This window comes from Channa argus, chromosome 8 (assembly GCF_033026475.1).
Source record: "Channa argus isolate prfri chromosome 8, Channa argus male v1.0, whole genome shotgun sequence".
Classification (NCBI taxonomy): domain Eukaryota; kingdom Metazoa; phylum Chordata; class Actinopteri; order Anabantiformes; family Channidae; genus Channa; species Channa argus.
In genome coordinates this window covers 6,707,644-6,721,439 of record NC_090204.1, presented here as the reverse complement: position 1 = coordinate 6,721,439, position 13,796 = coordinate 6,707,644, and the positions used below count along the sequence as shown (strand labels likewise).

The following is a 13,796-nucleotide window of genomic DNA, read 5'->3' as shown; positions in this document are numbered from 1 at the left end:
GACCTCCATTGTTTAAAAATGATTAAAAACACATCAGTGAGCCACCCTGTCGTTGCGTGAGTGGCATTTCATTGTTTAATTTGTTGACAGTAAAACACTAGACATTGGGTTATTATGTAAGACTTTGTAACTATAAAATGTATATTGTTATAACAACGATATAACGATATAGCAAACTGTTTTATGCTTGTTGGGTGGGTCGTGGCAACAAAAGTACTATTAACCATAATCGACCTGTAAAATCCGGTACTGAGTTGAAACCAAACAGTTTTCAATTTAAATGCCTTTTCCTCCGCTGCGTGTTGCGCATGTTTTGTTGTAGCTCGGCGCCCCTCCCTTTTGGAAAGCTGTTGCTTTTTACAGTCACATTTTCTGAGCTGGTGTGACTTGTGTTTGGCACTGTTCCTGTGTTCACCCAGTGAGTAGACAGCTGCTGATGACCCTCAGGGGAAACGTTATATTTAAAAGCCCCGGAGGGGAAGCGGAAGCCCGAGGCGCTGTGTGTTACGAGCTGAGAGCTGCTAAGTTAGCTAGTAAAGGGCTGAGCGACAAGTCGTTAGCTAGCTGGTAATGCTGCTGTTTATGCACACACACAGCCAAACATGAAACGACAAGGAACTGTGAGGTTGTTGGAGCGGTAATATTTGCAGGCGAAGCCGCAACCCATCTCTGAGGACAACAACGGGTGAGTAGACATTTTTAGTTTTCATTTTTACATCAGGAGGAAGGCTAGCAGCTTACTGTAGCAACTGACTGCTGGCAGCTAGCACACTAAGACAGCTGTGACGGGCTGTGTTATTTTGCTGGAAAACGAAAGTAGACCGCAGGTTGATATTGCGTTATTATGAGAGGAGGTCAATTTATGTCCTAAATAGATAAAGCTGACACGTTGCCATACAATGGAAATGTATGTGGCCACGCATGTGCAACGTTAGCATATTATTATGAGATGACACACACTGGATTCCAGACAACAGTCTGGTTCAAACCTGGAACATCTGGCTACAGCTGTGGCTGCTTCAGGTCACAGGGAAAAGGTGAAAACGACTGCATCTGCTTAGGTTTGTTAGATGAGTAACATTATTAATAAATAAGGAACAATGGAACTGATGGATGAACACGTTACAGTTACATTCAAGTGTATATTTGATTAGTGTAAGAAGGATCTGATCCGATAAAAAAAACAAGACGAGCCGTTTAACTCCTGTGATTTCATAGGTCACACGCTTTGAAAGACAATGAAAACAATAACTTAATTGATTTCGTTGTTGTCTTGGGTTTGGAGCTACCCTTTTGTTTATCTGGGTCAGGGATTTGCTTCTTAATCATGCTCCCATTCAGCGTCAGAACATATAAATAAACAAGCATTAATATTGCAGCAATTCCATCACTGAATTAGTTTAGAGATCATCTGACCTTGGACCTCTATAGCTGAGTGTAGGTTCAGGCCTATTTAATCCTGAATAATGAGTCGCATGAGGATAAATACATATATCATGTATTTGACCTTGTTTGAAAGAGCAGAACTAACATGTAACTAAACTGTAAGATATGTATTATAACAGACAAAATCTTAATCACTTTAGATTGTTGCAGTGGTAAAATATTCTTAACTAAATTATATACAAAATTAGCATATCAGTATTAGGCATCGTTCATAAAAACAAATTCTAAATTCTAATGGACCAGGTGTGGGAAAATGATATGCAGTTGGAAAGACAGTGATGTAACATTTACTTTGCAAATACAGCAAAAATGTCATGTCTATGTTTGAGGATCAAATTAGATCAGATCTCATTTTCTCCTCTGCCTGTAATTAGCAGGCCTTTAATCTCAGTGAGACTTATTATTTAAGGCTAAATTCATGTAATAATTGCATATAGGGAGGTAGAGTAAGGACAAAACCATGCCATATGCCATATTAAATCTCCCGTTAATAAACAACACTGTGTCAACAGTTTCGAGGACAGAGGCTCATATAAGAATTGGTGTAATTTTGTGGTTGAACAGCAGTTTCAGGGAGACGCCTTTCATGAATAACATCGACCCAATAATTACCCATGAGGAACAGACTAGTATGTTTAGCTCATTACTTCCTTAAAAGTAAAAAAGCAAACCCTGTTTTGTGCAACAATACATACCCATATATAGGATAGTTTTGTTTTTCATGGCATTACTTCTGGTGTGTCTTATTGTCTCATCCAAATGTAAACACAATCAAAAAATCAATTTAAAATTGATTGCAGCTTTACAGAGTAACACCATTTTCCCATTGAAGACAAATGAACCACCAGCTGTAGCTTCCTGCCTCTTATCTTTAGTGAGGGGTTATCAGGGAGGAGACAACTGTTTATCAATCTGCTGCACATTACGCTCACTTCCATTGACGAACACGTTAGTGCTTGTAATGGATTAGCAGCTGCTTGGGGAGAATAGGCCCACTGCCAAATGGATCGCTTTTTTGTATTTAAGTTACTGACACATGGAAGAAAATTAAACTTACATGATGCAGCACACGTTCAAATTAATTCTGTTAATCATACAGGAAAGTGTACACAGAATTTGTATGTTTTCACTGAACTATTCATAATATGAGCGGGTCTAACTATTATTACTTGAATACAATATTTCACTTCACTTTTATTGATTTAGCAGGCAGTTTTAGTAACCGGGAAGATAACACTTGCAGTAACAATATTCTGATGGTATCATTTCATGGCTGAAAATAATCTGTATGTGTACAGTAACTTGCTGTAAAATAAATTTATTGGAGTATAAATTACAATAAATGAATCTGAAATGCAATAAAATAGCATATAATTGTAATATATTCTAACGTAGATACTGTACTTGAGTTAAAGTACTTGGTTAGGAATTCTCATACTTGGCCTACTATACATAATTACAGCCTCCCGGGCTTGAATCTGGCTGGAAACTTTTGCAGCATGTCTTAGTTTACATTTACATTTACATTTCTCCAAAGCGACTTACAAGTCAACACACAATCAAGACAGCAAAAATCTAAGTCAAGGTTAGTTATTTACACCAGTGATATTGTTTCTGTGTTTGAAGAAACTAACTACTCCCATCCTGTGAAAGGTTTGTGCTTCCTGTTCTCTGAGTCAACCTTCGCCTCTGACCCTGTACACCACCAGCTCCATCTCTACAGCCACTGTCAACTCTAACCATGACAACAGGTGGGTGTTGCCACCTGCCCGGCTCACTGTGTGACTGTGCAAGCAGCACGGGCCTGTGGAAGAATGTGGAGGAAGCCAGTGGTGACAGGTGCCAGGCTCTCTACGTCACCCAGGTCACAGCTATAGATGGACGGCTGCTGTCATCTGTGCTCAAACCCATTGGGACACAAAGGTGAAAGTTTACTCATAATCTCTGGGAAGATCAGCTGTGGGCTTAATTAACATCATTGTGGCAATATAGGAAAACACTTGGAATAAAACTTTTTAAACTTTTAATGTAGGCCACGACTGTTGCCAGATACTGGACATATACACATCAAAATGTTCCCAGATTTTCTGTATTTATCTTAGATCTGTTCCTTTTTACTCTTGCTAAGAATTTTTCTTGTTAATTTTGTCTCAGTGATGGCCCTATCTGCCGTATTTGCCACGAAGGAGGCAGCAGTGAGGGTCTACTGTCCCCTTGTGACTGCACAGGAACTTTAGGTACAGTGCACAAGAGCTGCTTGGAGAAGTGGCTGTCATCTTCAAACACCAGCTACTGCGAGCTCTGCCACACGGAGTTCAGCATTGAGCGCCGCCCAAGGCCCCTCACAGAGGTAACACAGGTCAATGCCCTTAGCCTTATCCGCATCACTCTTTCTTCGCGTCACTTTTTTTTTCGCTCTCCTTTTTTGTGTTGCTGTTTGTGAATGTGTAGTTGTTTTGCTTGCTTTTTATTACAATGTCCTTACTGCTATTGACTGAAGTTTATCTGTCTCTCTCTCTCCCTGTCTTTTTGCCTCTCAATTATTTTTCTGCATCACAGTGGTTACGGGACCCTGGCCCTCGTAATGAAAAGAGAACCCTATTTTGTGACATGGTGTGTTTCCTGTTTATCACGCCTCTAGCAGCCATTTCAGGCTGGCTGTGTCTGAGGGGCGCTCAGGACCACCTTCAGCTGGGGAGCTGGCTTCAGGCTGTGGGACTCATAGCCCTTACCATTGCCCTTTTCACCATCTACATCCTGTGGACCCTGGTAAAAAATAAATTTAATGTAGGATTCCTAAATATTAGACAGTTTATTGTAATGCAGCCATTTTCAAGTAGAGTGCTCTTTAAAAACAAGCTTGTTAATTTGCTGTAAAGTGTTGTTTTCAGAGAGTGTTATATGGCCTTTCATCTTATTAACCAGTTATAAGTTAATGTATTAACGCTGAGCTACTGTTGTCTCTGCAGGTGTCTTTCCGCTACCACTGTCAGTTGTATTCTGAGTGGAGAAGAACAAATCAGAAAGTACGTCTCCTCATTCCTGAAGTCATGGAGTCAAATTCTTCCCAGCATTCCTTGCTCTCCACCAAACTGATGAGGAAGTCTGCCAGTGAGAGTATAGTATGAGACCAGCTGGACATGGTCGATAACTTCGGTTTCTTTTACGTGCTGGGGCCTGATTCTCAGTGCATCATGTCTGTCAGTGAGACTTTACAGAAGCACTTGTAGGCCTTTTATGTTTCTTTTTTTTCTCCAGTTTTTTCTTTTCCCATAAAGGTACTTACTTTTTTCCATGGGACTTTTTTTCTGTCTGTCACTGAGTGAATGCAGAAATTATGCAAAGGCAATGAAGAATGAAACGGCACATAGAGGTGCTAAGGCACTGACTGAGACAAAAAACAGCCAGTCATCAAGGATGTGGTGATAGCTAACAATGAAACTAAAATGAGGTGTTGACCAAATTAACTTGTTTACTGAATTGTAAAATGGTCTAATGATTGTTCTGTGTAATTTTAACAATCGGCTGATGGTCCACATATGACTGCAACAGGTAGCGGGTTCTTTAATTGTTGGGCTGCATAAAGCGTGTAAACTGCTACATACATGTCATATGGGTATGCACTTACCTACTTAGGGCTTGCGTTGTCAGCTAAATTTTCACTGAGGAGCTATTTAAAATTATTGCACAACCCCATATTTCTCTGAAAAAGAAAAAACTGAAACGCTCAGATGTTGACAACATTACATTTCAAAATCCAGATCCAGATTTCAGATGTGCACTGTCTGTGCTGAAACTCTAATTTTCGGCACAAAATTGCTTTCGACATTTTTTGCAATGCCCTTTCCATCTCTTCCAAAAATGGATGGGGGCATTGACTTCTTAAAAGCAGAGATTTGTGCAATTAACCACTTACGACACAGTAGAGACCTCTACAAACATGCACAGTTATGCATGCAAGCACTGTTAGTCATTTTTGGAGGATTGTTTTTACTGTTATTGTTCTTTAAGTTAATTTTTAAGCCACTGAAGAATGAACAGATTTTCTTACTTAAGTAGGGTTTCACAGTGTCCTCATAGAGGTTCTTTATATTTATATAGATGAGTAGAGAACTTCATCACATTGGCTTTTTGAGCAACACACACAGCATTGTTTGGTGACTGTTGCAGTGTATAAAAACATCCTTTTAATGGCCTGTTAAAGTACCTTATTATTAGCTGTTTGTCTTATTTTTTAAAATATCACACATTTAGGTATGTGTAGGTGTGTATTTTCCATTTTTAGTCAGTGCAAACAGTTTCTCTCTCTGGCAGTTAACCATAAATTTTATTCACCAGCAATGGCTATCATGGTGGAGATATGCAAGAACCAATAAGGCCAAATGAGAAACTTTTAGACTTTTCTTTCAAGTGCATAACTAGATTCTCAGATGCATGGATGAATTTTCAAATGGGTCTGCAAGGAGCAGCCTAGGAGGTCAAGGTCACTAAAACCAAATGACTGTTAATTTGTTATTTGAAATCCACATAAATCAGTTAAAGGAAAAAGAAACATAAAAAGCAACAAAACTACACTTTTTGATAATTTTTATCGTTTTCCCTTTCAGTCTGGATGTCTTGTAGGCCATATAAAGAGTGGGGGCCTTTTACCGTTCTGTGCCCAGGGACCCTTATACTCATAACACGCTTTATGCCCATTTTCTGTCCATTTGCACGTCACAATGTTGCTGACAGGACTTGACTGGTACTGGCTTTGTTGGTAGTTCACTGGAATTCACTGCCCCTCTGATGTATCGTTTGGTTTGTAATAGGGCTACCTTTGGCTTTCAGTAAAACACTTAAAGATGATTGGAGGTCCACTTGCAGAGCCAGAGGCTCTAAACACACAGGCTATTGGTTTCCAGATTTCCGGGTCATAGCATAATCCACTTTTGAACATATTTTCTTAATTCCCCTCAACTTGGTTTAATAGGAGATGGTTAATTGCTATTTGAACAGACTGTGGCCATCAAAGAAGAAAACATTCAGTTCTGAGGACATTATTGTTGAAACCCATTTAGCTTTGTGTATGTATTTTTGGAGTTATGCAGGGTTCAGTATCATTTTGCAAAACAAAATCGTTCAAATATGTTTCATGTATCACTGTGTGGGTCCCCTAATCAGGCAGCATAGAAAGTGGCGAGGGATGCTTGAAATAAGTTTTAACAATGAGCAGTCTGATTATTTACCAAATAAATTTTCATTCTGAAGTAATAATTATTGGCTTTTGAATTTGAAGACTTTGTTGATCCTTGGTGCTTTTTATTATTTTCAACAAGATGTTAAGGCATCGATCCATTGGTAGAAGAGCTCATTACTTATTCACTGTTACATCACCTCTGATGTGCAGATGCCAAAAGCCCAGATATTATACCCAACTGTGTGATTAATGCATTTAATGTAAAAATACGTAGCCATTACAATCTGACTTCAACAACATTATACATTTTTATTGTTGTCTATTAACTGCTGAGAGTGTAGCATCGCCGTAGCATTGCTGGTAGCTGACCAAGTCGTTTCTTGGTCGTGGTCTCTTGTCTGCAGTAACGTTACATATTGGTATATTTAGTTCATGGTGGGTTGTCCTACAGTACATACTGCCCCAGTTAATCATTTGTTTGTGTTTTTAAATGATAAGAGGGATTATGTCCGAAAATCTAAAGCCTGTCTGCCTTACAAGCTTACTAGTTTTTTGATCATCCATGTGTTTGCTGTTTGTCGTGGACGAGGCCTTACTACTTCTGATATTTGGATCTACTGGGCACTAAACCAGTGAAAAGAGATCGTTTGAAGCTGCTTGAAAATGTTCAACAACTGAGTTTCTAAGTTATTACAGACTGATGATGATTTTCGGTTGCCTACAAATCATGCCGCCCTGCTTCTTCTTTAGCTACTTGCCTGTTCATGTTAGCTTAACATAGCTACATGAAACCGATCCTATCTCCAAAGAGTTTTAAACTGTTTTAAAAACTTAATCAGAAATTATTAGTTACTTAATATAGCTTCTGCAATTCAAAATTGTTTTTATTACATGAATTAACATGTTGCTTATGTCAGAATGTTTTGTAATCTTTTACTCTACATGTATTTTTCATAAGGTGTGTATGTTTAATATCTTCCATTTGTAATTTGTGTTGCAAACTTTTCAGTATTGACATTTTTTAAATAATGATGTTATGGTGTGCAGTGGAAAAAAGGAAGAACTTGTCACCAAAAAAGGTGGTACCTTCAATAAGCCAAGAATCAGTTGCAAAGCAAATAAAATGTTAATGAATTGTGGATTAACACAGATTGAGGTAATTTGTTTACATACAGGGAGAGCTGTGATAATCATCACTATTTCTCTATTGTGTACATAAGAATTCATTTATGTGGTAGGCACTGTAGTCTTATCTTCAACACTGATGTATAGATGCTATGATACTGTTTACAGAGCATCCTACAAGTCGAGACGTCGAGTCACTACAGTAATTCTGTTTTCAACCACAGCTAGATGAACACATTAGTAACACATTAATCCTGATTGAAAAACAACTGCTGATGCCATGTTAACAGCTGTATGTGTGGAGAGTCACTGAAGCTCTTCTCCCACTGCATTTGCTGAATGTAAGCAGCTTAGTTAGAAAAACATGGGTGGAAATGTTTCCTATACACTGCCTCTGTTATCCAGGAAGCAAAACATGTTATCTGCCCCATCTACAGTACCTAGTTTACCCCCAGCTACACATGAGAAATTCAGACCGACTCCTTCCTCAGAGAGGTGAAAAGCTTTACTTATACCATAATCTTGACACTGGTGTCGATATTGAAACAAATAATTAGGTATTTATATTTACCTACAATAATACACAGTGATGAAAGTCTGAATACTAACAGTGAATTGTAGTTAAAGATATTTAAAATGCCTAATACAGCCTCAACTAAGGTGTCACCTAAGATATGTCATTGTTACTCAGGTAGTTCTTTCCAGAAGACCTTTTTTACCCAAAATGAGAAAGCATTTTCAGTAATACATGCACCACAAAATTTTAGTAAAGAATTTTATTGTAAATTTATAGTTATTTTGAAAGTAAAACAATGACAACTGAAGCCAAATAAACTTCAATAAATACATGATGAGGGTATTTTTGGCATGATAACTTAATTGAAGAGAATAAGAACCACATTGTCAAACTCATAATACTGCTTCACCTGGTTGGAGTAACTGCCTGTAGATCATTAACACAGCACCATCTAGTGAAAACCATGGAAACCTAACACCCTCCCTATACACAATAGCGTTTCAGCAGAGTTTAAACTTCACAGGCTTGGTTAGGACAGTGCCTTGTTCCTGCATTGCAGGAACCTTCACATTGTCTCCATGAGTAACTCAACTGACCAAGTGATTTAAAGGCTTCTTGTTTTCTTTCATGGCAGAAGAGAAGTGCACAAGTGAAAGTAAGAATTTTCTATAAAACAGAATGAAAGGTCAATAGCAGAATAAAGTATAGCGTGACGAGGGAGCTGGCCGTGAGCAAAGCTACGGAACAGAAAGTGCACAGGTGATGTGATATCAAGGTGGATCGTGAGGAAAGGATGAGTGTCATGGGAGTGAGGGTCACAGACTCTGGCAGCACTGGAGTTTGTTGCCCTTCTGCCCATCTGTGGTTGGTGGGACACTTATGTCCACCACATTGTTGCCTGGAGACTCATCGTGTGCCATTCTGTCTGCTATCTGTTTCTGTGAGACAATGCGGTAGATTTCTGCAGAAGAAAATTCAACAAAAATTATGATCCATTGGCTTTTTTAAAACCCCTTATAATTTATTTTATAAGGGGTTACACATGAAATAATAGACAGTAGTTTTACTTATGTTTAATATCCACCTTAAATTATATTACTGATTTTCTTCTACATTAACCAATAATGAAAGTGTTATAAATGATGCATATGCAACACAGATCTCCAAAGGAGTGCAATACAGTGGGTCTTGGTTTTTATACCTGTTAAAATATTCTTGAAGGCTTCTTCTACATTAGTGGAGTCCAACGCTGACGTCTCAATAAATGAGAGAGTGTTCTTTTCTAATGTGGGAAGAGAAGTAAGTTATATAAAAAACACGTACAATGTAGGTACTGTATAGACTTCCTGTGCTGTCTTAACTATGCGTCTGACACCACAGCATTCAGTGTAATTTACCAGCAAAAGCTCGAGCCTCATCAGTGGGCACTGCCCTGAGATGGCGGAGGTCACTTTTGTTTCCAACTAGCATGATGACAATGTTGTTGTCGGCGTGGTCCCTCAGCTCCTTCAGCCAGCGTTCAACATTCTCATATGTCAGGTGCTTGGCAATGTCATAAACCAGGAGAGCCCCTACTGCTCCCCGGTAATACCTGGTGATAGCATAAAAACATGAGTACAACAAATGAGTATTACGCAATATTTAAATCAATAAACAGTGCATTTGTTACACTCAAAATAAAAATAAAAAAACAAATACTAACGCTGATGTGATTGCCCTGTAGCGTTCCTGTCCAGCTGTGTCCCAAATCTGAGCTTTTATTGTCTTGCCATCCACCTGGATGCTGCGGGTGGCAAACTCCACCCCGATTGTGCTCTTGCTCTCCAGGTTGAACTCATTTCTTGTAAAGCGCGACAGCAGGTTACTCTTCCCCACTCCAGAGTCCCCAATTAGTACAACTGCAACAAAAAAAAGTTGACACATACTAGAAGTTATTCTGTGGCCATGTCTGACAGCTTTGCACCTATTTTTTGCTTTAGTTTTTTCAAGATATAAATTCCCTGACAAATATACGTATGTTCAACTGTAGAATTCCAAACATTGATGTTAAAGGTTTTAAATCATTTACTTGATTTACTGATGCACCATTTGATTATTGCCTTCCCCGTCCAAAGTGAAAGTACTATTTGATCTTCTATCCTAGCAGACTTTGCCCTACACGGAGTCATGCAGTAAGATGTTGCTGAAAACCTGCTTTCTGGGAAATCTGACTCTACATTTTCTCAAGGCCTCTTTTTCCCGTGTAGTTGTTACAAGTTGCCATTATCCGCCAATCAATTTTCAGCAACATTTATACTTTACTTTAATACTGTATTTATTAGTCAGAAAAGATAATACCTGTGTATTTCTATTCTCTCTTTATACAAGTAAAATCCCTGCAATTACACTTTAGTCAGTTGTTTGGCTTAAAATAGAGACATAAGCAATGTACTGTCAAACAGTCTCTCTCCTGTTAACTACAATACTCAGTGTGATTAAAGCTTGCTTTAAATATCAGCGTGAGAAGCAGGCTCCACTGTGTAATCCACACTACAGTGTACTACTTCAACAAAATTAAAAGTTGATTCATATTACAAGAACGCAAAATCTATTCAAGGGCGTAAAAATCCCATTTGACCAATGACTCAGTCATAATAACTTTATGATTAATGTGGCTGATGGGAAAGTACAGGTTTACCTGGAAAAGATGAAAGAGAAACAAGAAATCAAAAAAAAGTTCAGCGAAGGTCGCTCTTAATTACTTTATTGTGGACTGGCTTCCTCAGGCGACACATTCAGATCAGCAAATAGCAAGTCATCCACAAAGGGAACTCTTCTCTTTTCTATTAAATTATTCTTAATTCATGAAACCCCGGATAAGTTAACAAACCACGGTTGGTGCAATTGTTTAGGTAGCCAAGTTTTAACATGGTTATAGCTAGGTAAGTTAAGGTCAACTTCTTTTCGACGACAGAAGTTTTTACTCAATTATTGCAAAAGTGATTGCTCCACCCGTTTTACTAGCTACTAGCTTGCAGGGCTAACTTTACATACGCCCTAACGTTCCTTTTTTCTAATATCTGTATTAGGCAAACCTGGGTGCAAATAAAAGCGGTAAAATATTTCAAATTCGGATAAGTACGGTCTTACTAAGTATTACTTAGTAACGAAACATTCTAACATTTTGCAAAGAAAACAGCTTAGCTAGCTACAGCTAGCTCTCAGCTGACATCAACCAAGATTACTAACGTTAACGCAACTAGCATGCATGCTAACATTAGCTTAGCCTACCTACTACCGTCAAAGACGAACATCTATAAGCATCTTCTTTTCTACACCTACCTTTAAACAAGAAATCATATTCGTCGTCTCTGTTTCCCATTGTTAGGCACAATCACCTCACTGAGATTGCGGTTATGACGGAAGCTAACCAGGGTGCTACGCCAAGACAACAGGAAACAACGCGCACATTGCGTAGTAAAACCAGAACCGCTGAGAGCCCGGGTTACTTAAAGGTCGCACGGTCACGTGATTTGCCGTTGCGCGGCTTCATCCTGGACATCAAGGACCATGTTCTGCTTTTCTTTCCCACTACCTACCTTACACAGTGCCAGCGCGTTCATCAAGTCAAAGGCTGGAAGATACCATCTTAGAGAAGGATGGAGACAGGGACACTAATTGTCCAGCTTCTGATTGACTAAACACACCTGATAGAAGCAGCAGGGAGTTTTACCTCTCCCCAACTTATTTAATATTATTTGTTTACAAACACTATCAACACACGATTAGCCAAAAAATATACAGTTTATCATTTTCAACAAGGTTTTTAAATTTGAGTCTGAAAACCTTTTAAATCATTTTCCAATTGTGCTGCCCTGAATTAAAAGATTTAGGATAATTAATATTTTGTCCCTTTTGTCTTAATCGACCGTACAATATATGTTCTTTAATAGATGAAATCCCCAAGAATCTGGCACACATGTTTTAATTCTTTTGGGTTTTTGGAATCATAAATATCAACTTATATTATTATTTCAGCAGTGAGGACAATTCTGAAAGCAGCACAATGGCTTCTTAAACCTTCTATTAAAGGTAAAACTTGCAAAGTGACATTCACCTAAATACTGTGTATGTTGTATGTACCTTTTTGTACAGTACAGTAAAGCATATATTGTTTTGTGTAATACATTTATTTTATTTAACAAAATAGGACGAAAACTATGCACATTTTCCCTAACGTTGTAAGATCAATAACAGGGTGGACCATGACAGGGTCGCCATTTGTCTCCACACTTGGAATTTAATGAGCACATAACAAAGTAATATATTGATGAATGTAATTGTTTATTGTTTCTTTATTTTACATTTTTGAAAAGTTATTTATAGTTATTAAAATGTCACTATAAAAAATGGACATCCACCTACAAACAAAGTATAATGAAAATTCGTAAGTATATGTGCAAATACTTTATATAGTTACAGCTGTTGTTTCAACCTCAACTAAAGAAAGACAAAATACTGGTGGTCATTTTACCAGTATTGTCACAAACAATATCAGCTGGTTTCTTAAGGGGACAATTAGCTCATAATGATAAGCAGTTTCAGGGTTGCATAAATGTTTAACATAATTCTGAAAAAATAATTTAAATTATCAAAATAACTTGTTTAATTAAAAAAACATGTTGTTCAATAAGAGCATATAAAAATACATTTGATATCATTTAACTACTCATTGCACTCATTGTATTTATCTAAACAGAGTTTGGGACATGACAAAATCCCATACACCATATAGGTGATATTTAATGTGGGAAACACGTTTTAGGAGACTTATGATTTTACTGATCTGTAAATCTTTGGTTATTTTGCAATATTTTCATGATAATGAAGTGGTTATGATGGGGATACTAAAGGCAATTTATAATGATACTGACACTCACACCATGCTATCAAAATTGTATATTGCATTGGTAGGCAGTTTATTTGTTTCACAGCAGAGCCAGTAGAGGGGGCCAACATATCTTTTTACCATAAGTCCGTTTCTGCTTCTCTCTGATTCAGAGCAACTTAGAAGTTAAAGAAAATCAGCATTTTAACACTACCTAGACCCACATCTAACACCACTGCTCAGAGATTTCAGCTAGAAAATGGGAGGAAGCTGCTATGATGTATAAAAGTGGTGATATTAACAGCTGCCACCTAATAATAAAACTATAATCCTTTGCAAATATTTTAATAGCTCGAGTTTGGAGTTTATTTTATTTTTATTTTTACAAAATAATAATCACGCATTTAAGTTTAATGTCTTAAGGGTTTTCTTTAAGGATGCAAATAATAATGTTACTTTTTTAAAGTGGCTCAAATTAAATCTATCTTAATTACACATAGATTCGTTTGCAAGTCCTTGTAAAACCCCACAAAGATTTAATGTTAGCTGTAGCTACAGATAAGTGTCTGTGATGCTTATGCAAACACGCGATTTCCAGCAAGACTTTAATTACGTCACACGCACCTGGCTAAAACATCCGCGCCTTGCGTACGTCGACCAAT

At 37.8% G+C, this 13,796-nt stretch overlaps 2 protein-coding genes across 3 annotated transcripts; one reads left to right on the top strand and one right to left on the bottom strand.

Annotated features, from left to right (window-relative positions):
• Window positions 1–303: 303 nt before the first annotated feature.
• On the top strand, window positions 304–7,770 carry marchf2 (membrane-associated ring finger (C3HC4) 2). 2 transcript variants are annotated; one of them, XM_067512525.1, is made up of 5 exons: window positions 304–685; window positions 3,100–3,369; window positions 3,601–3,805; window positions 4,006–4,215; window positions 4,416–7,770. In XM_067512525.1, exons 2-5 carry the CDS (start codon window positions 3,188–3,190, stop codon window positions 4,572–4,574), a joined length of 756 nt encoding a protein of 251 aa, XP_067368626.1. In that variant the 5' UTR covers window positions 304–685; window positions 3,100–3,187; the 3' UTR covers window positions 4,575–7,770. The 2 variants fall into 2 exon arrangements, with proteins under 2 accessions (XP_067368626.1, XP_067368627.1); XM_067512526.1 differs by having other exon boundaries at window positions 312–685; window positions 3,601–3,796.
• A 741-nt stretch (window positions 7,771–8,511) lies between these two features.
• On the bottom strand, window positions 8,512–11,749 carry LOC137131370 (ras-related protein Rab-11B-like). Its single transcript, XM_067512527.1, has 5 exons — window positions 11,589–11,749; window positions 9,970–10,165; window positions 9,665–9,858; window positions 9,469–9,549; window positions 8,512–9,228 (listed from the first exon to the last, which is right to left on the bottom strand). The coding sequence occupies exons 1-5, from the start codon at window positions 11,626–11,628 to the stop codon at window positions 9,083–9,085; spliced, it is 657 nt and encodes a 218-aa protein (XP_067368628.1). The 5' UTR covers window positions 11,629–11,749; the 3' UTR covers window positions 8,512–9,082.
• Between the last annotated feature and the right edge of the window lie 2,047 nt (window positions 11,750–13,796).

Excerpts from the sequence above, each read along its gene's own strand:
- marchf2 (XM_067512525.1), top strand. The coding sequence starts at position 3,188 with ATGACAACAGGTGGGTGTTGCCACCTGCCCGGCTCACTGTGTGACTGT. Across the intron at positions 3,370-3,600 it reads AAACCCATTGGGACACAAAG|TGATGGCCCTATCTGCCGTA; the intron begins GTGAAAGTTTAC and ends ATTTTGTCTCAG. Across the intron at positions 3,806-4,005 it reads CCCTCACAGAGGTAACACAG|TGGTTACGGGACCCTGGCCC; the intron begins GTCAATGCCCTT and ends TCTGCATCACAG.
- LOC137131370 (XM_067512527.1), bottom strand. The coding sequence starts at position 11,628 with ATGGGAAACAGAGACGACGAATATGATTTCTTGTTTAAAG. Across the intron at positions 10,166-11,588 it reads ATATGATTTCTTGTTTAAAG|TTGTACTAATTGGGGACTCT; the intron begins GTAGGTGTAGAA and ends TTTTTGTTGCAG. Across the intron at positions 9,550-9,664 it reads TGAGGCTCGAGCTTTTGCTG|AAAAGAACACTCTCTCATTT; the intron begins GTAAATTACACT and ends TTCCCACATTAG.